We start from the raw sequence: 24,552 nt of genomic DNA on the forward strand, positions 1-24,552 counted from the left end.
ATTGAGAATTGACTTCAAGATTATATCTTTTCAAGCGCTGCTTAGATTTGTTCCTGTTACAAGTTCAGTTCACTTCTTTAGCACCTTCCCCTTTTTTAAAACTTCTGACGCTCTACATCTCATGTTTTTAGTCAAAATTCAAAGGTGTTGAAGAATTTTCCATTTTTGTCCTCCAGAGCTTGCTGTGAAATTCTCTTTAGTCCTTTGTTCTTTTTTTAAATCCTGACTTTGGATCTCTCTTTTGATCAATATTTATGTTTTAAATGTGTTCTACTTAAAAATAGAATCAACCTACAGTAAAACTAAACATTTAAAACAGCCGCACAGAAACAGATGATGGAGTTGGTGGTCTACAGGCAAACTCTTGCAGATAGTGACAACATGAAAGTCAGTCTGGCTTTCCAGTCAGTATCAAACCTGAGACCACAGACCTATCATATCTCTGAAGTAGTGGTGGGTTCACGCGCTGGGATAAATGTGGTGAGCGAAACATTAAAATCATCAATATTTAGAACACATGGACAACCCAGAGCCCCAAAGGGTATGCTGTATTTTTATTCAAGAACACAAGAATGTAAATGCAAGAGTTGTATTTTTATATCAGTATCAAGGATACTTAAAAAGACAGTGCAAGTAGACGAGAAATTCAGGATTGACTAAGCCAAAGGTTATAATATGATGGCAATATTCTGTAAAACTGCATATTCAAACCAAACATTAAGACATTCATTTTTTTGTGAAATGATAATGTGGCTAAATATAAAACGCACAAAATCATACATTTTAATTGTCATTATAGAAGCCATTCAACACTAAGATGAAGTGGTTAAAGCAAGTGAGAAAGAAGACAACATTATAGGTAGAGATATCAAAGATTTAACACGTGGAAATAATGCATTCAGCTGCATTAACCTCTCGAATAGAAGCATCATTAAAGCCAGACTTTGGTCACATCACATCAACCTTTGGCCCTGCACTAAGACTCTGGTTTCCCTGTGAGCTCGTTTTGTCCACAAACACACCCATCTTCAACAGGACAGCCTTTGGAATAGGGTGAGCGTGACGGGACACGTACAGCCTCTTCAAGTTGTCACTCATGGGTGAAGGTTTGTAGTCCGTGCATGACTTTCCACCCAGACTCGGAGCACATGCAACATCCAATTTAAAGAAGAGCCGCCCGTGGTTCAGGTTGCAGAGGTCCTTCTTGACTCCAGCAGAGAGAACTTGATCACACTGTCCCAACAGATCATCGTCCCACTTGTTGTCCTGATCCCACACTTCAAATTTCACTACCTTACCTGATGACAAATCCTGACTGCCGAGATCCACAATCATGGCCCAGCGTGGATTGTTGTTGTTCATAATGACAGGAGAACGCTGGACCATCACCTTGTTGAAAAACACTTTCACGTAGCCATCTGTTGCTGTGGTGAAATCCCCCCAAAGACCTGTAGCCCGTTGCACCGTTAGGATGACTCGTGCCATGCCTCTGCGGGTCGGGCAGCAGTCTTGGTTCACGGCTGGATCATTGTGGCATTGGCAGACGCAGGAATCTCTGGGGTCACTCTTGATGCCGGCCTGACAACGCTGACTGCAGTTCTTCATCAAGCCTTTCTCCAGGATGTAGTGGCTGATAGCGGAGCGCAGATTCATCCTCACGGGATCTTTAATGGGCAGTAACTCGTGAAGAGAATTGAGGGAATATGAGATTATGTCTGGATTCTGTGGTAATGTGTTGAGCCATTCCTTGTAGGCAGACGGATCTTTTTCAGCAGAGAAGAGTAGGTCTGGCTCTGTCGTATGCCCCCCCTTTATTTCTGTGAACCTGTTGAGGATATGAGTAACTTTAACATCTGGTCAACACTGAAGGCTTCAAAGGCACACAGGGGTCAAACATAAATGCCATCAGAGGCAAGTTATTCCTTTTTAGAATTATTCACATGGCCATCAAGTGTTCTCCGTTAATTGTCATTAAAAGTGAGGCGTTGGTTAAACTCTTAAATCAGACACAAGTCAGCCACAGTTCAGTCTTTTCTTTCAGAACAGAAAGAGAAGTGCAAATAACCAGAGGACGTATCAAACATGAGAAGAAAACCGTATGTCCCATACCTGTCATTGAACATGCTGGAGAAGGCCGTCTTGCTGTCCGTCTTGTCAATGTCTTTGTTGCAGTGCTTTGTTTTGGCTGATATCGTAGCATGGTAGGTTGCTGATGCCTCAACATCCAGGCACATCTTCACCTCCTCCACACTGAGGCCCTGAAGGTTGGCCATGCACTCCTTGATGCTTGTCACAGATTGAACACTCCCTCCCAGTTTCACCTGGAATCACATTATCAGTGCACACATGAGGATTTTTTTCCTTTTGGTAATAAAAAAAAAAAAGCTTAAAATTGATCTATGTCATCGTTTTGGTTCACCTTGGTGATGTAATGGGTGCCAAAGTTGTCAATCAGTGTGTAGAACTGTCGTTTGTGGTCACTGTCGTAGATATTTGGGAGATCCTTCACTGCTTTGTTAAAATCTCTGTGCAGCTCGGGTGTGCCGGTCACTTTGTAGCTGTTCAGTGAGACACAACGGAGGACAGATCAGAATGAAACAGGTGACAGAGAGTTCTGCACCTCAGTATTTTGATCAGTTAATCTTGGTTTGATTGATCTTACCTGTAGTACTCACACCCCATGCTCTGGCTTGTGAAGCTGAATTTGTCATTCTTGTTTTTTTTCATGGAGTAGTCAGCCAGTTTAGAATGGGTACCAGCGAGCATCAGTGAGGCACCTTTATCAATCATTTTAAAATCCAGATTGACCTGCCAGTTGTTTTCAATAGAGGAGGTGATGGAGTCGACCAGAGACTCACTGGATTTGTGGAGAGAACTGGTCACCTTGTTGTTGCAGGTCTGCTTTGCTCTCCAGTCGACCACTGACAGGGGAAGCTTTTGCAGTTTGTTCTCCAGAAAGGTGTTCTTACACAGGGTGCATGTCTTGTCCTTGTGTTCCCACTGACTCACATCGATCACGTAGGCCTGCTTACGTTCCATGGTGGTGATGTCGAAGCCTTCCCCGGCCAAATTAGTACCCGGAGCAAACTCTGCATCCTTGCACTGTTCGGGTGTCCCCTGGATGCACGACGGATTTGTGGATTGAGGGAGAGAGAGCATGAAGACGGCAAAGATGCAAATACTCAACAGACACATGTTGCTGGTACATGTGATGAAAGATGCAAACTGTTTTATCCTGTAAAACAAAAAAGAAGTTAGATCTCAACGAACTGTTGGACAGACGAAATCATCCACCTGACTGTCAAACTTTATTTGATGTATGCATCTTTTTTAGACAGTCAGGTCAAAGATGTTTTAATGTTCTCTGATTATGAACATGCTACATGTGGGGTCCCTGAGCAGCTCCTTCAGCAGCAGACTGAGACTCCCACCCTGCAGGACGGAGTGCTACCGCAGGTCCTTCATCCCATCTGCAATCAGACTGTTTAACACCAGCACTGCTGTGTCCCGTTAATCATCTGTTCTCATCTTTCATTCCACTACATGGAAGTTACTATGTGACTATGCACATTCACAAATAACCACTGTATCCATCTGAATCGCACTGTTCTTCATACTGTGTATGTTTGTTTTTAAATTACCTGGTGCATTTCTTATCGTGCAATAACTTACCTTATCTATTTATCAGATAGAAGTGTACATAGTGTGTATACATCTGTAATAGTTGCCATATTTTATTTCATTTTACTTTATTTTATTCTATTTTATTTTATTCTATTTTATTTTATTCTATTTATTTATTCTTTTTATTTATTTATTCTATTCTATTTTACCTTTGTCATTGCTATTATTATTGTTATTGTATTTTTAAACTACGTTAGTACATTGTTGTATTTCCCTGTCCCGTGTTGTAAGCTGCTGTAACAAAAGAATTTCCCCCAATGGGGGACAAATAAAGTATATCTTATCTTGTCTTATAATCCAAAAAGATCTTTGTTAATACAACCTTCTTTTACTTCTTCATTTTTTTAAATGTCAAACTTCACCGAATCGACTCCTGGCCACGAACATTTGCTGCATGTCTTCCCCCGCTCTCTACTCCCTACATTTCTTGTCTCTCTTCAGCTGTACTATCAATTAAGGCAAAAAAAAGCCCAAAAATCCCAACTTAAATAAAATAAAATAAATCATAGCCGTGATGATAATAGTGCACATAAGATTACGTATTTTAAAGCAAAATTTGAGACATTAAAAAAGGAGGTACAAATAAGCACAGACTCACCTCTGTCTTGTGTGTTCATGCTGTGTGCATGAACTGTCTGCAACATGATCGGTCAATTGTATTTAAATGCAACAGAGGAAGAGGAGGGCGTGACATGACTCACTTGGACTATAATAATTGGATTTAAAAATAGTGTCTTCACACTTTGAGGATGAAGCAGTAAAGCATTGGCTGTTTTTCTACAGCTGTGGTTTGAGTGTGCACCATCGCCCTAAAACACAACCATGTATGGTAACATCATGACTGTCAACCAATGGAGGAAAGGCTACAGGACCTGACAAAGCTTCTTTTTAAGTGATCCTCTTTTAAATGTGATTAAACATTTATATCCTGGTGGGAGTTGTTTTTCCTCGATGACCATGACCCCATCCAAACGCCATGAGGGTTCAAAGATCTGTTGAGTTGCATGGAGCAGCAGGGACTCTAGTCTTTTGGGACTTTGCTTCGGAAGCAGAGGGACCCCAGTTCAAGTCACCACTGCAGACCAAGTCTGGAGGTTGGGCTTATAGCTGAAGTGGTGCCAGTTTACTCGTCTGTCATCTTTGTCACCTTTGTCTTGCGGGGTAAAAAAAATGTTCACACTCACACAGAGAGGAGACACCACTCACATTGAGAATGGACTTCAAGATTATATCTTTTAGAGCGCTGCTTAGATTTGTTCCTGTTACAAGTTCAGTTCACTTCTTTAGCACCTTCCCCTTTTTTAAAACTTCTGACGCTCTACATCTCATGTTTTTAGTCAAAATTCAAAGGTGTTGAAGAATTTTCCATTTTGTCCTCCAGAGCTTGCTGAGAAATTCTCTTCAGTCCTTTGTTCTTTTTTTAAATCCTGACTTTGGATCTCTCTTTTGATCAATATTTATGTTTTAAATGTGTTCTACTTAAAAATAGAATCAACCTACAGTAAAACTAAACATTTAAAACAGCCGCACAGAAACAGATGATGGAGTTGGTGGTCTACAGGCAAACTCTTGCAGATAGTGACAACATGAAAGTCAGTCTGGCTTTCCAGTCAGTATCAAACCTGAGACCACAGACCTATCATATCTCTGAAGTAGTGGTGGGCTCACTCGCTGGGATAAATGTGGTGAGCGAAACATTAAAATCATCAATATTTAGAACACATGGACAACCCAGAGCCCGAAAGGGTATGCTGTATTTTTATTCAAGAACACAAGAATGTAAATGCAAGAGTTGTATTTTTATATCAGTATCAAGGATACTTAAAAAGACAGTGCAAGTAGACGAGAAATTCAGGATTGACTAAGCCAAAGGTTATAATATGATGGCAATATTCTGTAAAACTGCATATTCAAACCAAACATTAAGACATTCATTTTTTTGTAAAATGATAATGTGGCTAAATATAAAACGCACAAAATCATACATTTTAATTGTCATTATAGAAGCCATTCAACACTAAGATGAAGTGGTTAAAGCAAGTGAGAAAGAAGACAACATTATAGGTAGAGATATCAAAGATTTAACACGTGGAAATAATGCATTCAGCTGCATTAACCTCTCGAATAGAAGCATCATTAAAGCCAGACTTTGGTTACATCACATCAACCTTTGGCCCTGCACTAAGACTCTGGTTTCCCTGTGAGCTCGTTTTGTCCACAAACACACCCATCTTCAACAGGACAGCCTTTGGAATAGGGTGAGCGTGACGGGACACGTACAGCCTCTTCAAGTTGTCACTCATGGGTGAAGGTTTGTAGTCCGTGCATGACTTTCCACCCAGACTCGGAGCACATGCAACATCCAATTTAAAGAAGAGCCGCCCGTGGTTCAGGTTGCAGAGGTCCTTCTTGACTCCAGCAGAGAGAACTTGATCACACTGTCCCAACAGATCATCGTCCCACTTGTTGTCCTGATCCCACACTTCAAATTTCACTACCTTACCTGATGACAAATCCTGACTGCCGAGATCCACAATCATGGCCCAGTGTGGATTGTTGTTGTTCATAATGACAGGAGAACGCTGGACCATCACCTTGTTGAAAAACACTTTCACGTAGCCATCTGTTGCTGTGGTGTAATCCCCCCAAAGACCTGTAGCCCGTTGCACCGTTAGGATGACTCGTGCCATGCCTCTGCGGGTCGGGCAGCAGTCTTGGTTCACGGCTGGATCATTGTGGCATTGGCAGACGCAGGAATCTCTGGGGTCACTCTTGATGCCGGCCTGACAACGCTGACTGCAGTTCTTCAACAAGCCTTTCTCCAGGATGTAGTGGCTGATAGCGGAGCGCAGATTCATCCTCACGGGATCTTTAATGGGCAGTAACTCGTGAAGAGAATTGAGGGAATATGAGATTATGTCTGGATTCTGTGGTAATGTGTTGAGCCATTCCTTGTAGGCAGACGGATCTTTTTCAGCAGAGAAGAGTAGGTCTGGCTCTGTCGTATGCCCCCCCTTTATTTCTGTGAACCTGTTGAGGATATGAGTAACTTTAACATCTGGTCAACACTGAAGGCTTCAAAGGCACACAGGGGTCAAACATAAATGCCATCAGAGGCAAGTTATTCCTTTTTAGAATTATTCACATGGCCATCAAGTGTTCTCCGTTAATTGTCATTAAAAGTGAGGCGTTGGTTAAACTCTTAAATCAGACACAAGTCAGCCACAGTTCAGTCTTTTCTTTAAGAACAGAAAGAGAAGTGCAAATAACCAGAGGACGTATCAAACATGAGAAGAAAACCGTATGTCCCATACCTGTCATTGAACATGCTGGAGAAGGCCGTCTTGCTGTCCGTCTTGTCAATGTCTTTGTTGCAGTGCTTTGTTTTGGCTGATATCGTAGCATGGTAGGTTGCTGATGCCTCAACATCCAGGCACATCTTCACCTCCTCCACACTGAGGCCCTGAAGGTTGGCCATGCAATCCTTGATGCTTGTCACAGATTGAACACTCCCTCCCAGTTTCACCTGGAATCACATTATCAGTGCACACATGAGGATTTTTTTCCTTTTGGTAATAAAAAAAAAAAAGCTTAAAATTGATCTATGTCATCGTTTTGGTTCACCTTGGTGATGTAATGGGTGCCAAAGTTGTCAATCAGTGTGTAGAACTGTCGTTTGTGGTCACTGTCGTAGATATTTGGGAGATCCTTCACTGCTTTGTTAAAATCTCTGTGCAGCTCGGGTGTGCCGGTCACTTTGTAGCTGTTCAGTGAGACACAACGGAGGACAGATCAGAATGAAACAGGTGACAGAGAGTTCTGCACTTCAGTATTTTGGTCAGTTAATCTTGGTTTGATTGATCTTACCTGTAGTACTCACACCCCATGCTCTGGCTTGTGAAGCTGAATTTGTCATTCTTGTTTTTTTTCATGGAGTAGTCAGCCAGTTTAGAATGGGTACCAGCGAGCATCAGTGAGGCACCTTTATCAATCATTTTAAAATCCAGATTGACCTGCCAGTTGTTTTCAATAGAGGAGGTGATGGAGTCGACCAGAGACTCACTGGATTTGTGGAGAGAACTGGTCACCTTGTTGTTGCAGGTCTGCTTTGCTCTCCAGTCGACCACTGACAGGGGAAGCTTTTGCAGTTTGTTCTCCAGAAAGGTGTTCTTACACAGGGTGCATGTCTTGTCCTTGTGTTCCCACTGACTCACATCGATCACGTAGGCCTGCTTACGTTCCATGGTGGTGATGTCGAAGCCTTCCCCGGCCAAATTAGTACCCGGAGCAAACTCTGCATCCTTGCACTGTTCGGGTGTCCCCTGGATGCACGACGGATTTGTGGATTGAGGGAGAGAGAGCATGAAGACGGCAAAGATGCAAATACTCAACAGACACATGTTGCTGGTACATGTGATGAAAGATGCAAACTGTTTTATCCTGTAAAACAAAAAAGAAGTTAGATCTCAACGAACTGTTGGACAGACGAAATCATCCACCTGACTGTCAAACTTTATTTGATGTATGCATCTTTTTTTAGACAGTCAGGTCAAAGATGTTTTAATGTTCTCTGATTATGAACATGCTACATGTGGGGTCCCTGAGCAGCTCCTTCAGCAGCAGACTGAGACTCCCACCCTGCAGGACGGAGTGCTACCGCAGGTCCTTCATCCCATCTGCAATCAGACTGTTTAACACCAGCACTGCTGTGTCCCGTTAATCATCTGTTCTCATCTTTCATTCCACTACATGGAAGTTACTATGTGACTATGCACATTCACAAATAACTACTTTATCCATCTGAATCGCACTGTTCTTCATACTGTGTATGTTTGTTTTTAAATTACCTGGTGCATTTCTTATCGTGCAATAACTTACCTTATCTATTTATCAGATAGAAGTGTACATAGTGTGTATACATCTGTAATAGTTGCCATATTTTATTTCATTTTACTTTATTTTATTCTATTTTATTTTATTCTATTTTATTTTATTCTATTTTATTTTATTCTTTTTTATTTTATTTTATTCTATTCTATTTTACCTTTGTCATTGCTATTATTATTGTTATTGTATTTTTAAACTACGTTAGTACATTGTTGTATTTCCCTGTCCCGTGTTGTAAGCTGCTGTAACAAAAGAATTTCCCCCAATGGGGGACAAATAAAGTATATCTTATCTTGTCTTATAATCCAAAAAGATCTTTGTTAATACAACCTTCTTTTACTTCTTCATTTTTTTAAATGTCAAACTTCACCGAATCGACTCCTGGCCACGAACATTTGCTGCATGTCTTCCCCCGCTCTCTACTCCCTACATTTCTTGTCTCTCTTCAGCTGTACTATCAATTAAGGCAAAAAAAAGCCCAAAAATCCCAACTTAAATAAAATAAAATAAATCATAGCCGTGATGATAATAGTGCACATAAGATTACGTATTTTAAAGCAAAATTTGAGACATTAAAAAAGGAGGTACAAATAAGCACAGACTCACCTCTGTCTTGTGTGTTCATGCTGTGTGCATGAACTGTCTGCAACATGATCGGTCAATTGTATTTAAATGCAACAGAGGAAGAGGAGGGCGTGACATGACTCACTTGGACTATAATAATTGGATTTAAAAATAGTGTCTTCACACTTTGAGGATGAAGCAGTAAAGCATTGGCTGTTTTTCTACAGCTGTGGTTTGAGTGTGCACCATCGCCCTAAAACACAACCATGTATGGTAACATCATGACTGTCAACCAATGGAGGAAAGGCTACAGGACCTGACAAAGCTTCTTTTTAAGTGATCCTCTTTTAAATGTGATTAAACATTTATATCCTGGTGGGAGTTGTTTTTCCTCGATGACCATGACCCCATCCAAACGCCATGAGGGTTCAAAGATCTGTTGAGTTGCATGGAGCAGCAGGGACTCTAGTCTTTTGGGACTTTGCTTCGGAAGCAGAGGGACCCCAGTTCAAGTCACCACTGCAGACCAAGTCTGGAGGTTGGGCTTATAGCTGAAGTGGTGCCAGTTTACTCGTCTGTCATCTTTGTCACCTTTGTCTTGCGGGGTAAAAAAAATGTTCACACTCACACAGAGAGGAGACACCACTCACATTGAGAATGGACTTCAAGATTATATCTTTTAGAGCGCTGCTTAGATTTGTTCCTGTTACAAGTTCAGTTCACTTCTTTAGCACCTTCCCCTTTTTTAAAACTTCTGACGCTCTACATCTCATGTTTTTAGTCAAAATTCAAAGGTGTTGAAGAATTTTCCATTTTTGTCCTCCAGAGCTTGCTGAGAAATTCTCTTCAGTCCTTTGTTCTTTTTTTAAATCCTGACTTTGGATCTCTCTTTTGATCAATATTTATGTTTTAAATGTGTTCTACTTAAAAATAGAATCAACCTACAGTAAAACTAAACATTTAAAACAGCCGCACAGAAACAGATGATGGAGTTGGTGGTCTACAGGCAAACTCTTGCAGATAGTGACAACATGAAAGTCAGTCTGGCTTTCCAGTCAGTATCAAACCTGAGACCACAGACCTATCATATCTCTGAAGTAGTGGTGGGCTCACTCGCTGGGATAAATGTGGTGAGCGAAACATTAAAATCATCAATATTTAGAACACATGGACAACCCAGAGCCCGAAAGGGTATGCTGTATTTTTATTCAAGAACACAAGAATGTAAATGCAAGAGTTGTATTTTTATATCAGTATCAAGGATACTTAAAAAGACAGTGCAAGTAGACGAGAAATTCAGGATTGACTAAGCCAAAGGTTATAATATGATGGCAATATTCTGTAAAACTGCATATTCAAACCAAACATTAAGACATTCATTTTTTTGTAAAATGATAATGTGGCTAAATATAAAACGCACAAAATCATACATTTTAATTGTCATTATAGAAGCCATTCAACACTAAGATGAAGTGGTTAAAGCAAGTGAGAAAGAAGACAACATTATAGGTAGAGATATCAAAGATTTAACACGTGGAAATAATGCATTCAGCTGCATTAACCTCTCGAATAGAAGCATCATTAAAGCCAGACTTTGGTTACATCACATCAACCTTTGGCCCTGCACTAAGACTCTGGTTTCCCTGTGAGCTCGTTTTGTCCACAAACACACCCATCTTCAACAGGACAGCCTTTGGAATAGGGTGAGCGTGACGGGACACGTACAGCCTCTTCAAGTTTTCACTCATGGGTGAAGGTTTGTAGTCCGTGCATGACTTTCCACCCAGACTCGGAGCACATGCAACATCCAATTTAAAGAAGAGCTGCCCGTGGTTCAGGTTGCAGAGGTCCTCCTTGACTCCAGCAGAGAGAACTTGATCACACTGTCCCAACAGATCATCATTCCAGGTGTCCTCATCCCACACTTCAAATTTCACTACCTTACCTGATGACAAATCCTGACTGCCGAGGTCCACAATCATGGCCCAGCATGGGTTGTTGTTGTTCATAATGACAGGAGAACGCCCGACCATCACCTTGTTGAAAAACACTTTCACGTAGCCATCTGTTGCTGTGATGCGATCCCCCCAAAGACCTGTAGCCCGTTGCACCGTTAGGATGACTCGTGCCATGCCTCTGCGGGTCGGGCAGCAGTCTTGGTTCACGGCTGGATCATTATGGCATTGGCAGACGCAGGAATCTCTGGGGTCACTCTTGATGCCAGCCTGACAACGCTTACTGCAGTTCTTCATCAAGCCTTTGTCCAGGATGTAGTGGCTGATAGCGGAGCGCAGGTTCTTCCTCATGGGATCTTTAATGGGCAGTAACTCGTGAAGGGAATTGAGGGAATATGAGATTATGTCTGGATTCTGTGGTAATGTGTTGAGCCATTCCTTGTAGGCAGACGGAGAGTTATCAGCAGCGAAGAGTAGGTCTGGCTCTGTCGTATGACCCCCCTTTATTTCTGTGAACCTGTTGAGGATATGAGTAACTTTAACATCTGGTCAACACTGAAGGCTTCAAAGGCACACAGGGGTCAAACATAAATGCCATCAGAGGCAAGTTATTCCTTTTTATAATTATTCACATGGCCATCAAGTGTTCTCCGTTAATTGTCATTAAAAGTGAGGTGTTGGTTAAACTCTTAAATCAGACACAAGTCAGCCACAGTTCAGTCTTTTCTTTAAGAACAGAAAGAGAAGTGCAAATAACCAGAGGACGTATCAAACATGAGAAGAAAACCGTATGTCCCATACCTGTCATTGAACATGCTGGAGAAGGCCGTCTTGCTGTCCGTCTTGTCAATGTCTTTGTTGCAGTGCTTTGTTTTGGCTGATATCGTAGCATGGTAGGTTGCTGATGCCTCAACATCCAGGCACATCTTCACCTCCTCCACACTGAGGCCCTGAAGGTTGGCCTTGCACTCCTTGATGCTTGTCACAGATTGAACACTCCCTCCCAGTTTCACCTGGAATCACATTATCAGTGCACACATGAGGATTTTTTTTTCCTTTTGGTAATTAAAAAAAAAAAGCTTAAAATTGATCTATGTCATCGTTTTGGTTCACCTTGGTGATGTAATGGGTGCCAAAGTTGTCAATCAGTGAGTAGAACTGTCGTTTGTGGTGACAGTTGTAGATATTTGGGAGATCCTTCACTGCTTTGTTAAAATCTCTGTGCAGCCCGGGTGTGCCGGTCACTCTGTCGCTGTTCAGTGAGACACAACAGAGGACAGATCAGAATGAAACAGGTGACAGAGAGTCCTGCACCTCAGTATTTTGATCAGTTAATCTTGGTTTGATTGATCTTACCTGTAGTATTCACACCCCATGCTCTGGCTTGTGAAGCTGAATTTGTCATTCTTGGTTTTTTTCATGGAGTATTCAGCCAGTTTAGAATGGGTACCAGCGAGCATCAGTGAGGCGCTTTTATCAACCCTTTTAAAATCCAGATTGACCTTCCAGTTGTTTTCAACAGAAGAGGTGATGGAGCTGACCAGAGACTCACTGGATTTGTGGAGAGAACTGGTCACCTTGCTGTTGCAGGTCTGCTTGGCTCTCCAGTCGACCACTGACAGGGGAAGCTTTTGCAGTTTGTTCTCCAGAAAGGTGTTCTTACACAGGGTGCATGTCTTGTCCTTGCGTTTCCACTGACTCACATCGATCACGTAGGCCTGCTTACGTTCCATGGTGGTGATGTCGAAGCCTTCCCCGGCCAAATTGGTACCCGGAGCAAACTCTGCATCCTTGCACTGTTCGGGTGTCCCCTGGATGCAGGACGGATTTGTGGATTGAGGGAGAGAGAGCATGAAGATGGCAAAGATGCAAACACTCAACAGACACATGTTGCTGGTACATGTGATGAAAGATGCAAACTGTTTTATCCTGTAAAACAAAAAAGAAGTTAGATCTCAACGAACTGTTGGACAGACGAAATCATCCACCTGACTGTCAAACTTTATTTGATGTATGCATCTTTTTTTAGACAGTCAGGTCAAAGATGTTTTAATGTTCTCTGATTATGAACATGCTACATCCAAAAAGATCTTTGTTAATACAACCTTCTTTTACTTCTTTTGTTTAAATGTCAAATTTTAGTTGAAATCTGTAATTTTGTTTTTAAGGTCTGCTACGTTAATCAACGTAAAATAAATCATTTCTTGTCTCTCTTCAGCTTTCCAATCAATTAAGGCAAAAAATCCCAACTTAAATAAAATAAAATAAATCATAGCCGTGATGATAATAGTGCACATAAGATTACGTACTTTAAAGCAAAATTTGAGACATTAAAAAAGGAGGTACAAATGAGCACAGACTCACCTCTGTCTTGTGTGTTCATGCTGTGTGCATGAACTGTCTGCAACATGATCAGTCTATTGTATTTAAATGCAACGGAGGAGGAGGAGGGCGTGACATGACGTACTTGGAAAATGATAAAGATCTTGTACAAGAACAAGGGCTATAATAAGTGAATTTAAAAATAGTGTCTTCACACTTTGAGGATGAAGCAGTAAAGCATTGGCTGTTTTTCTACAGTTGTGGTTTGAGTGTGCACTATCACCCTAATACACAACCATGTATGGTAACATCATGACTGTCAACCAATGGAGGAAAGGCTACAGGACCTGACAAAGCTTCTTTTTAAGTGATCCTCTTTTAAATGTGATTAAACATTTATATCCTGGTGGGAGTTGTTATTCTTCGATGACCATGACCCCATCTAGACGCCATGAGGGTTCAATGATCTGTTGAGTTGCATGGAGCAGCAGGGACTCTAGTCTTTTGGGACTTTGCTTCAGAAGCAGAGGGACCCCAGTTCAAGTCACCACTGCAGACCAAGTCTGGAGGTTGGGCTTGTAGCTGAAGTGGTGCCAGTTTACTCGTCTGTCATCTTTGTCACCTTTGTCTTGCGGGGTAAAAAAATGTTCACACTCACACAGAGAGGAGACACCACTCACATTGAGAATTGACTTCAAGATTATATCTTTTCAAGCGCTGCTTAGATTTGTTCCTGTTACAAGTTCAGTTCACTTCTTTAGCACCTTCCCCTTTTTTAAAACTTCTGACGCTCTACATCTCATGTTTTTAGTCAAAATTCAAAGGTGTTGAAGAATTTTCCATTTTTGCCCTCCAGAGCTTGCTGAGAAATTCTCTTCAGTCCTTTGTTCTTTTTTTAAATCCTGACTTTGGATCTCTCTTTTGATCAATATTTATGTTTTAAATGTGTTCTACTTAAAAATAGAATCAACCTACAGTAAAACTAAGCATTTAAAACAGCCGCACAGAAACAGATGATGGAGTTGGTGGTCTACAGGCAAACTCTTGCAGATAGTGACAACATGAAAGTCAGTCTGGCTTTCCAGTCAGTATCAAACCTGAGACCACAGACCTATCATATCTCTGAAGTAGTGGTGGGCTCACTCGCTGGGATAAATGTGGTGAGCGAAACATTAAAATCATCAATATTTAGAACACATGGACAACCCAGAGCCCGAAAGGGTATGCTGTATTTTTATTCAAGAACACAAGAATGTAAATGCAAGAGTTGTATTTTTCTATCAGTATCAAGGATACTTAAAAAGACAGTGCAAGTAGACGAGAAATTCAGGATTGACTAAGCCAAAGGTTATAATATGATGGCAATATTCTGTAAAACTGCATATTCAAACCAAACATTAAGACATTCATTTTTTGGTAAAATGATAATGTGGCTAAATATAAAACGCACAAAATCATCCATTTTAATTGTCATTATAGAAGCCATTCAACACTAAGATAAAGTGGTTAAAGCAAGTGAGAAAGAAGACAACATTATAGGTAGAGATATCAAAGATTTAACACGTGGAAATAATGCATTCAGCTGCATTAACCTCTCGAATAGAAGCATCATTAAAGCCAGACTTTGGTTACATCACATCAACCTTTGGCCCTGCACTAAGACTCTGGTTTCCCTGTGAGCTCGTTTTGTCCACAAACACACCCATCTTCAACAGGACAGCCTTTGGAATAGGGTGAGCGTGACGGGACACGTACAGCCTCTTCAAGTTTTCACTCATGGGTGAAGGTTTGTAGTCCGTGCATGACTTTCCACCCAGACTCGGAGCACATGCAACATCCAATTTAAAGAAGAGCTGCCCGTGGTTCAGGTTGCAGAGGTCCTTCTTGACTCCAGCAGAGAGAACTTGATCACACTGTCCCAAGAGATCATCGTCCCACTTGTTGTCCTGATCCCACACTTCAAATTTCACTACCTTACCTGATGACAAATCCTGACTGCCGAGATCCACAATCATGGCCCAGTGTGGATTGTTGTTGTTCATAATGACAGGAGAACGCTGGACCATCACCTTGTTGAAAAACACTTTCACGTAGCCATCTGTTGCTGTGGTGTAATCCCCCCAAAGACCTGTAGCCCGTTGCACCGTTAGGATGACTCGTGCCATGCCTCTGCGGGTCGGGCAGCAGTCTTGGTTCACGGCTGGATCATTGTGGCATTGGCAGACGCAGGAATCTCTGGGGTCACTCTTGATGCCGGCCTGACAACGCTGACTGCAGTTCTTCAACAAGCCTTTCTCCAGGATGTAGTGGCTGATAGCGGAGCGCAGATTCATCCTCACGGGATCTTTAATGGGCAGTAACTCGTGAAGAGAATTGAGGGAATATGAGATTATGTCTGGATTCTGTGGTAATGTGTTGAGCCATGCCTTGTAGGCAGACGGATCTTTTTCAGCAGAGAAGAGTAGGTCTGGCTCTGTCGTATGCCCCCCCTTTATTTCTGTGAACCTGTTGAGGATATGAGTAACTTTAACATCTGGTCAACACTGAAGGCTTCAAAGGCACACAGGGGTCAAACATAAATGCCATCAGAGGCAAGTTATTCCTTTTTATAATTATTCACATAGCCATCAAGTGTTCTCCGTTAATTGTCATTAAAAGTGAGGCGTTGGTTAAACTCTTAAATCAGACACAAGTCAGCCACAGTTCAGTCTTTTCTTTAAGAACAGAAAGAGAAGTGCAAATAACCAGAGGACGTATCAAACATGAGAAGAAAACCGTATGTCCCATACCTGTCATTGAACATGCTGGAGAAGGCCGTCTTGCTGTCCGTCTTGTCAATGTCTGTGTTGCAGTGCTTTGTTTTGGCTGATATCGTAGCATGGTAGGTTGCTGATGCCTCAACATCCAGGCACATCTTCACCTCCTCCACACTGAGGCCCTGAAGGCTGGCCATGCAATCCTTGATGCTTGTCACAGATTGAACACTCCCTCCCAGTTTCACCTGGAATCACATTATCAGTGCACACATGAGGATTTTTTTCCTTTTGGTAATAAAAAAAAAAAAGCTTAAAATTGATCTATGTCATCGTTTTGGTTCACCTTGGTGATGTAATGGGTGCCAAAGTTGTCAATCAGTGTGTAGAACTGTCGTTTGTGGTCACTGTCGTAGATATTTGGGAGATCCTTCACTGCTTTGTTAAACTCTCTGTGCAGCTCGGGTGTGCCGGTCACTTTGTAGCTGTTCAGTGAGACACAACGGAGGACAGATCAGAATGAAACAGGTGACAGAGAGTTCTGCACTTCAGTATTTTGGTCAGTTAATCTTGGTTTGATTGATCTTACCTGTAGTACTCACACCCCGTGCTCTGGCTTGTGAAGCTGAATTTGTCATTCTTGTTTTTTTTCATTGAGTAGTCAGCCAGTTTAGAATGGGTACCAGCGAGCATCAGTGAGGCACCTTTATCAATCATTTTAAAATCAAGATTGACCTGCCAGTTGTTTTCAATAGAGGAGGTGATGGAGTCGACCAGAGACTCACTGGATTTGTGGAGAGAACTGGTCACCTTGTTGTTGCAGGTCTGCTTTGCTCTCCAGTCGACCACTGACAGGGGAAGCTTTTGCAGTTTGTTCTCCAGAAAGGTGTTCTTACACAGGGTGCATGTCTTGTCCTTGTGTTCCCACTGACTCACATCGATCACGTAGGCCTGCTTACGTTCCATGGTGGTGATGTCGAAGCCTTCCCCTGCCAAATTAGTACCCGGAGCAAACTCTGCATCCTTGCACTGTTCGGGTGTCCCCTGGATGCACGACGGATTTGTGGATTGAGGGAGAGAGAGCATGAAGACGGCAAAGATGCAAATACTCAACAGACACATGTTGCTGGTACATGTGATGAAAGATGCAAACTGTTTTATCCTGTAAAACAAAAAAGAAGTTAGATCTCAACGCACTGTTGGACAGACGAAATCATCCACCTGACTGTCAAACTTTATTTGATGTATGCATCTTTTTTTAGACAGTCAGGTCAAAGATGTTTTAATGTTCTCTGATTATGAACATGCTACATGTGGGGTCCCTGAGCAGCTCCTTCAGCAGCAGACTGAGACTCCCACCCTGCAGGACGGAGCGCTACCGCAGGTCCTTCATCCCATCTGCAATCAGACTGTTTAACACCAGCACTGCTGTGTCCCGTTAATCATCTGTTCTCATCTTTCATTCCACTACATGGAAGTTACTATGTGACTATGCACATTCACAAATAACTACTTTATCCATCTGAATCGCACTGTTCTTCATACTGTGTATGTTTGTTTTTAAATTACCTGGTGCATTTCTTATCGTGCAATAACTTACCTTATCTATTTATCAGATAGAAGTGTACATAGTGTGTATACATCTGTAATAGTTGCCATATTTTATTTCATTTTACTTTATTTTATTCTATTTTATTTTATTCTATTTTATTTTATTCTTTTTTATTTTATTTTATTCTATTCTATTTTACCTTTGTCATTGCTATTATTATTGTTATTGTATTTTTAAACTACGTTAGTACTTTGTTGTATTTCCCTGTCCCGTGTTGTAAGCTGCTGTAACAAAAGAATTTCCCCCAATGGGGGACAAATAAAGTATATCTTATCTTGTCTTATAATCCAAAAAGATCTTTGTTAATACAACCTTCTTTTACTTCTTCATTTTTTTAAATGTCAAACTTCACCGAATCGACTCCTGGCCACGAACATTTGCTGCATGTCTTCCCCCGCTCTCTACTCCCTACATTTCTTGTCTCTCTTCAGCTGTACTATCAATTAAGGCAAAAAAAAGCCCAAAAATCCCAACTTAAATAAAATAAAATAAATCATAGCCGTGATGATAATAGTGCACATAAGATTACGTATTTTAAAGCAAAATTTGAGACATTAAAAAAGGAGGTACAAATAAGCACAGACTCACCTCTGTCTTGTGTGTTCATGCTGTGTGCATGAACTGTCTGCAACATGATCGGTCAATTGTATTTAAATGCAACAGAGGAAGAGGAGGGCGTGACATGACTCACTTGGACTATAATAATTGGATTTAAAAATAGTGTCTTCACACTTTGAGGATGAAGCAGTAAAGCATTGGCTGTTTTTCTACAGCTGTGGTTTGAGTGTGCACTATCACCCTAAAACACAACCATGTATGGTAACATCATGACTGTCAACCAATGGAGGAAAGGCTACAGGACCTGACAAAGCTTCTTTTTAAGTGATCCTCTTTTAAATGTGATTAAACATTTATATCCTGGTGGGAGTTGTTATTCCTCGATGACCATGACCCCATCTAGACGCCATGAGGGTTCAAGGATCTGTTGAGTTGCATGGAGCAGCAGGGACTCTAGTCTTTTGGGACTTTGCTTCGGAAGCAGAGGGACCCCAGTTCAAGTCACCACTGCAGACCAAGTCTGGAGGTTGGGCTTATAGCTGAAGTGGTGCCAGTTTACTCGTCTGTCATCTTTGTCACCTTTGTCTTGCGGGGTAAAAAAAATGTTCACAATCACACAGAGAGGAGACACCACTCACATTGAGAATTGACTTCAAGATTATATCTTTTCAAGCGCTGCTTAGATTTGTTCCTGTAACAAGTTCAGTTCACTTCTTTAGCACCTTCCCCTTTTTTAAAACTTCTGACGCTCTACATCTCATGTTTTTAGTCAAAATTCAAAGGTGTTGAAGAATTTTCCATTTTTGTCCTCCAGAGCTTGCTGAGAAATTCTCTTTAGTCCTTTGTTCTTTTTTTAAATCCTGACTTTGGATCTCTCTTTTGATCAATATTTATGTTTTAAATGTGTCCTACTTAAAAATAGAATCAACCTACAATAAAACTAAACATTTAAAACAGCCGCACAAAAACAGATGATGGAGTTGGTGGTCTACAGGCAAACTCTTGCAGAAGGTGACAACATGAAAGTAAGTCTGGCTTTCCAGTCAGTATCAAACCTGAGACCACAGACCTATCATATCTCTGAAGTAGTGGTGGGTTCACGCGCTGGGATAAATGTGGTGAGCGAAACATTAAAATCATCAATATTTAGAACACATGGACAACCCAGAGCCCGAAAGGGTATGCTGTATTTTTATTCAAGAACACAAGAATGTAAATGCAAGAGTTGTATTTTTCTATCAGTATCAAGGATACTTAAAAAGACAGTGCAAGTAGACGAGAAATTCAGGATTGACTAAGCCAAAGGTTATAATATGATGGCAATATTCTGTAAAACTGCATATTCCAACCAAACATTAAGACATTCATTTTTTTGGTAAAATGATAATGTGGCTAAATATAAAACGCACAAAATCATACATTTTAATTGTCATTATAGAAGCCATTCAACACTAAGATAAAGTGGTTAAAGCAAGTGAGAAAGAAGACAACATTATAGGTAGAGATATCAAAGATTTAACACGTGGAAATAATGCATTCAGCTGCATTAACCTCTCGAATAGAAGCATCATTAAAGCCAGACTTTGGTCACATCACATCAACCTTTGGCCCTGCACTAAGACTCTGGTTTCCCTGTGAGCTCGTTTTGTCCACAAACACACCCATCTTCAACAGGACAGCCTTTGGAATAGGGTGAGCGTGACGGGACACGTACAGCCTCTTCAAGTTTTCACTCATGGGTGAAGGTTTGTAGTCCATGCATGACTGTCCACCCAGACTCGGAGCACATGCAACATCCAATTTAAAGAAGAGCTGCCCGTGGTTCAGGTTGCAGAGGTCCTCCTTGACTCCAGCAGAGAGAACTTGATCACACTGTCCCAACAGATCATCGTTCCAGGTGTCCTCATCCCACACTTCAAATTTCACTACCTTACCTGATGACAAATCCTGACTGCCGAGGTCCACAATCATGGCCCAGCGTGGGTTGTTGTTGTTCCAAATGACAGGAGAACGCTGGACCATCACCTTGTTGAAAAACACTTTCACGTAGCCATCTGTGCCTGAGGTTTTATCCCCCCAAAGACCTGTAGCCCGTTGCACCGTTAGGATGACTCGTGCCATGCCTCTGCGGGTCGGGCAGCAGTCTTGGTTCACGGCTGGATCATTGTGGCATTGGCAGACGCAGGAATCTCTGGGGTCACTCTTGATGCCGGCCTGACAACGCTTACTGCAGTTCTTCATCAAGCCTTTCTCCAGGATGTAGTCGCTGATGGCGGAGCGCAGGTTCTTCCGGGCGGGGGTGGTTGTATTCAGTAACTCATGAAGAGAATTGAGGGAATATGAGATTATGTCTGGATTCTGTGGTAATGTGTTGAGCCATGCCTTGTAGGCAGACGGATCTTTGTCAGCAGAGAAGAGTAGGTCTGGCTCTGTCGTATGCCACCCCTTTATTTCTGTGAACCTGTTGAGGACATGAGTAACTTTAACATCTGGTCAACACTGAAGGCTTCAAAGGCACACAGGGGTCAAACATAAATGCCATCAGAGGCAAGTTATTCCTTTTTATAATTATTCACATAGCCATCAAGTGTTCTCCGTTAATTGTCATTAAAAGTGAGGCGTTGGTTAAACTCTTAAATCAGACACAAGTCAGCCACAGTTCAGTCTTTCTTTAAGAACAGAAAGAGAAGTGCAAATAACCAGAGGACGTATCAAACATGAGAAGAAAACCGTATGTCCCATACCTGTCATTGAACATGCTGGAGAAGGCCGGCTTACTGTTCTTCTCAATGTCTTTGTTGCAGTGCTTTGTTTTGGCTGATATCGTAGCATGGAAGGTTGCTGATGCCTCAACATCCAGGCACATCTTCACCTCCTCCACACTGAGGCCCTGAAGGCTGGCCTGGCACTCCTTGATGCTTGTCACAGATTGAACACTCCCTCCTAGTTTCACCTGGAATCACATTATCAGTGCAAACATGAGGATTTTTTTCCTTTTGGTAATTAAAAAAAAAGCTTAAAATTGATCTATGTCATCGTTTTGGTTCACCTTGGTGATGTAATGGGTGCCAAAGTTGTCAATCAGTGAGTAGAACTGTTGTTTGTGGTGACTGTCGTAGATATTTGGGAGATCCTTCACTGCGTTGTTAAACTCTCTGTGCAGCTCGGGTTTGCCGGTCACTCTGTAGCTGTTCAGTGAGACACAACGGAGGACAGATCAGAATGAAACAGGTGACAGAGAGTTCTGCACTTCAGTATTTTGATCAGTTAATCTTGGTTTGATTGATCTTACCTATAGTACTGGCACCCCATGCTCTGGCTTGTGAAGCTGAATTTGTCAATCTTGGTTTTTTTCATGGAGTAGTCAGCCAGTTTAGAATGGGTACCAGCGAGCATCAGTGAGGCGCTTTTATCAACCCTTTTAAAATCCAGATCGCCCTGCCAGTTGTTTTCAACAGAAGAGGTGATGGAGTCGACCAGAGACTCACTGGATTTGTGGAGAGAACTGGTCACCTTGCTGTTGCAGGTCTGCTTTGCTCTCCAGTCGACCACTGACAGGGGAAGCTTTTGCAGTTGGTTCTCCAGAAAGGTGTTCTTACACAGGGTGCATGTCTTGTCCTTGCGTTTCCACTGACTCACATCGATCACGTAGGCCTGCTTACGTTCCATGGTGGTGATGTCGAAGCCTTCCCCGGCCAAATTAGTACCCGGAGCAAACTCTGCTTCCTTGCACTGTTCGGGTGTCCCCTGGATGCACGACGGATTTGTGGATTGAGGGAGAGAGAGCATGAAGACGGCAAAGATGCAAATACTCAACAGACACATGTTGCTGGTACATGTGATGAAAGATGCAAACTGTTTTATCCTGTAAAACAAAAAAGAAGTTAGATCTCAACGAACTGTTGGACAGACGAAATCATCCACCTGACTGTCAAACTTTATTTGATGTATGCATCTTTTTTTAGACAGTCAGGTCAAAGATGTTTTAATGTTCTCTGATTATGAACATGCTACATCCAAAAAGATCTTTGTTAACCCTCCTGTTACTTTGCGGGTCAAACTGACCCTTTTTAAAGTCTATTTAAGGTAATATATGCCTTCCAAACCAGCTAAATGCAGCATAAAAATCTAGGCAGCATGTGACAGAAGATGTGTCGTGTTAATTTATCAACACCACTTCATAAAGATAAAAATAAATACAAATTTAAAATAAAATAAAATAAAATCTATTTCATGTAAAACTGTTGTATTTATATTTAGGGCTTTCCAATGTACATTAAAAAAGTTTTAACATTAACTTTAATGAAAAAGGAGTGAGATATCCTCATTGAACCATGATCTGTGAGAAATTAAAGAACACCAATGGACCAAATCTTGATTTAAATGGTTAGTAATGGAGTAAAAAAATGGATTTAAAAAAAATATGTTTTGGGATTTTTTGGGGATTTGACATTTTTGGATAATTGAATATGCCCCGGGTCAAATTGACCCAGGAACATTATTGCTGTTCAAGAGAAATGAACATAAAAAGGAGGGTTAATACAACCTTCTTTTACTTCACTTTTTGAAATCTCAAACTGTGGGTTAAATCTGTGGCGCTGGTGGCCCTGCGGTCTAAGCGTCCCACATACAGAGGCTATAGTCCTCGTCGTAGAGGTCGCTGAATCGACTCCTGGCCATGACCATTTGCTGCATGTCTTCCCCCGCTCTCTACTCCCCACATTTCTTGTCTCTCTTCAGCTGTACTATCAATTAAGGCAAAAAAAGCCCAAAAACATAACTTAAAAAAAATTAAATAGATCATAGCCGTGCACATAAGATTACGTATTTTAAAGCGAAATTTGAGACATTAAAAAAGGAGGTACAAATGAGCACAGACTCACCTCTGTCTTGTGTGTTCATGCTGTGTGCATGAACTGTCTGCAACACGATCAGTCAATTGTATTTAAATGCAACGGAGGAAGAGGAGGGCGTGAAATACTTGGAAAATGATAAAGATCTTGTACAAGAACAAAGGCTATTATAAGTGGATTTAAAAAAAGTGTCTTCTCACTTTGAAGATGAAGCAGTAAAGCATTGGCTGTTTTTCTACAGTTGTGGTTTGAGAGTGCACTATCACCCTAAAACACAACCATGTATGGTAACATCATGACTGTCAACCAATGGAGGAAAGGCTACAGGACCTGACAAAGCTTATTTTTAAGTGATCCTCTTTTAAATGTGATTAAACATGTATATCTTGGTGGGAGTTGTTTTTCCTCGATGACCATGACCCCATCCAAACGCCATGAGGGTTCAAAGATCTGTTGAGTTGCATGGAGCAGCAGGGACTCTAGTCTTTTGGGACTTTGCTTTGGAAGCAGAGGGACCCCAGTTCAAGTCACCACCACGGACCAAGTCTGGAGGTTGGGCTTGTAGCTGAAGTGGTGCCAGTTCACCTGTCTGTGCTAGTATGTGTATGTATGTAGCATGGGTCAACATGCATACCACATGAGCAGATCTTGATGATGGCCTTTAATATCACCAGATCTCATTTATAGAAAACACGAGTTACACAATCAGCAGAGTTACAGAGGTTGAAAAGAACGTACAGAAATGGAAAGTTCCTCTTAGTAGCTTTCAGTAGCCAACTCCAGCTTCTACACAAATAACAGTACATTCCCTAAGTCACCTTGAAGTGCCATAGGTGAGGTACTTTGATCATTGCATATCAAAACCATAGACTGTATAATAAATGGACGTAGTATCCGTGACATCACCCGTCTGTTTTTGAAGCCTTGTTTCAAAGCCGATCTTCGGCGGGGGCCATATTGGAAATACTGAACTCATCCTAACTTCTTTTGAGCAGGTGTGAGGTGAAGAGGCGGGCCTTTAGCGTTTTTGATAACAGCTACAGGGCGCCCGCCTGTCAATCAAGTCAGCCACGCCCTTAAATGAGTAAAACTCGTATTTTAATCTCTTCAAGAATAACGAGTTATGAATAAATTCACCCCCGCACAGTGTGTGCTGATAGCAAAATTAGCTATTAAGACATAAACAGTTTATTTATTTATTTTATTTAACCAGGTTGATCCCATTGAGATCAAGACACACAAACACACACACACAGAGAACCAAAGGACACTTTACAAGCACAACGTTCATCGCAGAAAGAGCTGTTATGTAGGAGGCCGTTCTAACAAGATACACTACAAATAACAACATCCTCAAGATTCAA

At 41.5% G+C, this 24,552-nt stretch overlaps 6 protein-coding genes across 6 annotated transcripts in view; 1 reads left to right on the plus strand and 5 right to left on the minus strand.

Moving 5' to 3' along the window:
- The window catches only part of paqr4a (progestin and adipoQ receptor family member IVa), a 74,275-nt gene that overhangs the window by 31,339 nt on the left and 18,384 nt on the right, over positions 1-24,552 (plus strand). The window lies entirely within an intron of this gene.
- LOC117832256 (perforin-1-like) lies at positions 584-3,265 on the minus strand. Its single transcript, XM_034711312.1, has 4 exons — positions 2,663-3,265; positions 2,420-2,558; positions 2,110-2,321; positions 584-1,825 (listed from the first exon to the last, which is right to left on the minus strand). Exons 1-4 carry the CDS (start codon positions 3,193-3,195, stop codon positions 949-951), a joined length of 1,761 nt encoding a protein of 586 aa, XP_034567203.1. The 5' UTR covers positions 3,196-3,265; the 3' UTR covers positions 584-948.
- LOC117832259 (perforin-1-like) lies at positions 5,473-8,261 on the minus strand. The gene is made up of 4 exons (XM_034711315.1): positions 7,552-8,261; positions 7,309-7,447; positions 6,999-7,210; positions 5,473-6,714 (listed from the first exon to the last, which is right to left on the minus strand). Exons 1-4 carry the CDS (start codon positions 8,082-8,084, stop codon positions 5,838-5,840), a joined length of 1,761 nt encoding a protein of 586 aa, XP_034567206.1. The 5' UTR covers positions 8,085-8,261; the 3' UTR covers positions 5,473-5,837.
- On the minus strand, positions 10,369-13,185 carry LOC117832263 (perforin-1-like). The gene is made up of 4 exons (XM_034711318.1): positions 12,447-13,185; positions 12,204-12,342; positions 11,892-12,103; positions 10,369-11,607 (listed from the first exon to the last, which is right to left on the minus strand). Exons 1-4 carry the CDS (start codon positions 12,977-12,979, stop codon positions 10,734-10,736), a joined length of 1,758 nt encoding a protein of 585 aa, XP_034567209.1. The 5' UTR covers positions 12,980-13,185; the 3' UTR covers positions 10,369-10,733.
- On the minus strand, positions 14,900-17,287 carry LOC117832265 (perforin-1-like). Its single transcript, XM_034711320.1, has 4 exons — positions 16,755-17,287; positions 16,512-16,650; positions 16,202-16,413; positions 14,900-15,917 (listed from the first exon to the last, which is right to left on the minus strand). The coding sequence occupies exons 1-4, from the start codon at positions 17,285-17,287 to the stop codon at positions 15,041-15,043; spliced, it is 1,761 nt and encodes a 586-aa protein (XP_034567211.1). The 3' UTR covers positions 14,900-15,040.
- On the minus strand, positions 19,747-22,337 carry LOC117832250 (perforin-1-like). Its single transcript, XM_034711303.1, has 4 exons — positions 21,628-22,337; positions 21,385-21,523; positions 21,080-21,288; positions 19,747-20,796 (listed from the first exon to the last, which is right to left on the minus strand). The coding sequence occupies exons 1-4, from the start codon at positions 22,158-22,160 to the stop codon at positions 19,923-19,925; spliced, it is 1,755 nt and encodes a 584-aa protein (XP_034567194.1). The 5' UTR covers positions 22,161-22,337; the 3' UTR covers positions 19,747-19,922.

This window comes from Notolabrus celidotus, chromosome 20 (genome assembly GCF_009762535.1).
Source record: "Notolabrus celidotus isolate fNotCel1 chromosome 20, fNotCel1.pri, whole genome shotgun sequence".
NCBI classification, from domain to species: domain Eukaryota; kingdom Metazoa; phylum Chordata; class Actinopteri; order Labriformes; family Labridae; genus Notolabrus; species Notolabrus celidotus.

Excerpts from the sequence above, each read along its gene's own strand:
- LOC117832256 (XM_034711312.1), bottom strand. The coding sequence starts at position 3,195 with ATGTGTCTGTTGAGTATTTGCATCTTTGCCGTCTTCATGCTCTCTCTC. Across the intron at positions 2,559-2,662 it reads ATGGGGTGTGAGTACTACAG|CTACAAAGTGACCGGCACAC; the intron begins GTAAGATCAATC and ends CTCACTGAACAG. Across the intron at positions 1,826-2,109 it reads TCCAGCATGTTCAATGACAG|GTTCACAGAAATAAAGGGGG; the intron begins GTATGGGACATA and ends TATCCTCAACAG.
- LOC117832259 (XM_034711315.1), bottom strand. The coding sequence starts at position 8,084 with ATGTGTCTGTTGAGTATTTGCATCTTTGCCGTCTTCATGCTCTCTCTC. Across the intron at positions 7,448-7,551 it reads ATGGGGTGTGAGTACTACAG|CTACAAAGTGACCGGCACAC; the intron begins GTAAGATCAATC and ends CTCACTGAACAG. Across the intron at positions 7,211-7,308 it reads GCACCCATTACATCACCAAG|GTGAAACTGGGAGGGAGTGT; the intron begins GTGAACCAAAAC and ends ATGTGATTCCAG.
- LOC117832263 (XM_034711318.1), bottom strand. The coding sequence starts at position 12,979 with ATGTGTCTGTTGAGTGTTTGCATCTTTGCCATCTTCATGCTCTCTCTC. Across the intron at positions 12,343-12,446 it reads ATGGGGTGTGAATACTACAG|CGACAGAGTGACCGGCACAC; the intron begins GTAAGATCAATC and ends CTCACTGAACAG. Across the intron at positions 11,608-11,891 it reads TCCAGCATGTTCAATGACAG|GTTCACAGAAATAAAGGGGG; the intron begins GTATGGGACATA and ends TATCCTCAACAG.
- LOC117832265 (XM_034711320.1), bottom strand. The coding sequence starts at position 17,287 with ATGTGTCTGTTGAGTATTTGCATCTTTGCCGTCTTCATGCTCTCTCTC. Across the intron at positions 16,414-16,511 it reads GCACCCATTACATCACCAAG|GTGAAACTGGGAGGGAGTGT; the intron begins GTGAACCAAAAC and ends ATGTGATTCCAG. Across the intron at positions 15,918-16,201 it reads TCCAGCATGTTCAATGACAG|GTTCACAGAAATAAAGGGGG; the intron begins GTATGGGACATA and ends TATCCTCAACAG.
- LOC117832250 (XM_034711303.1), bottom strand. The coding sequence starts at position 22,160 with ATGTGTCTGTTGAGTATTTGCATCTTTGCCGTCTTCATGCTCTCTCTC. Across the intron at positions 21,289-21,384 it reads GCACCCATTACATCACCAAG|GTGAAACTAGGAGGGAGTGT; the intron begins GTGAACCAAAAC and ends ATGTGATTCCAG. Across the intron at positions 20,797-21,079 it reads TCCAGCATGTTCAATGACAG|GTTCACAGAAATAAAGGGGT; the intron begins GTATGGGACATA and ends TGTCCTCAACAG.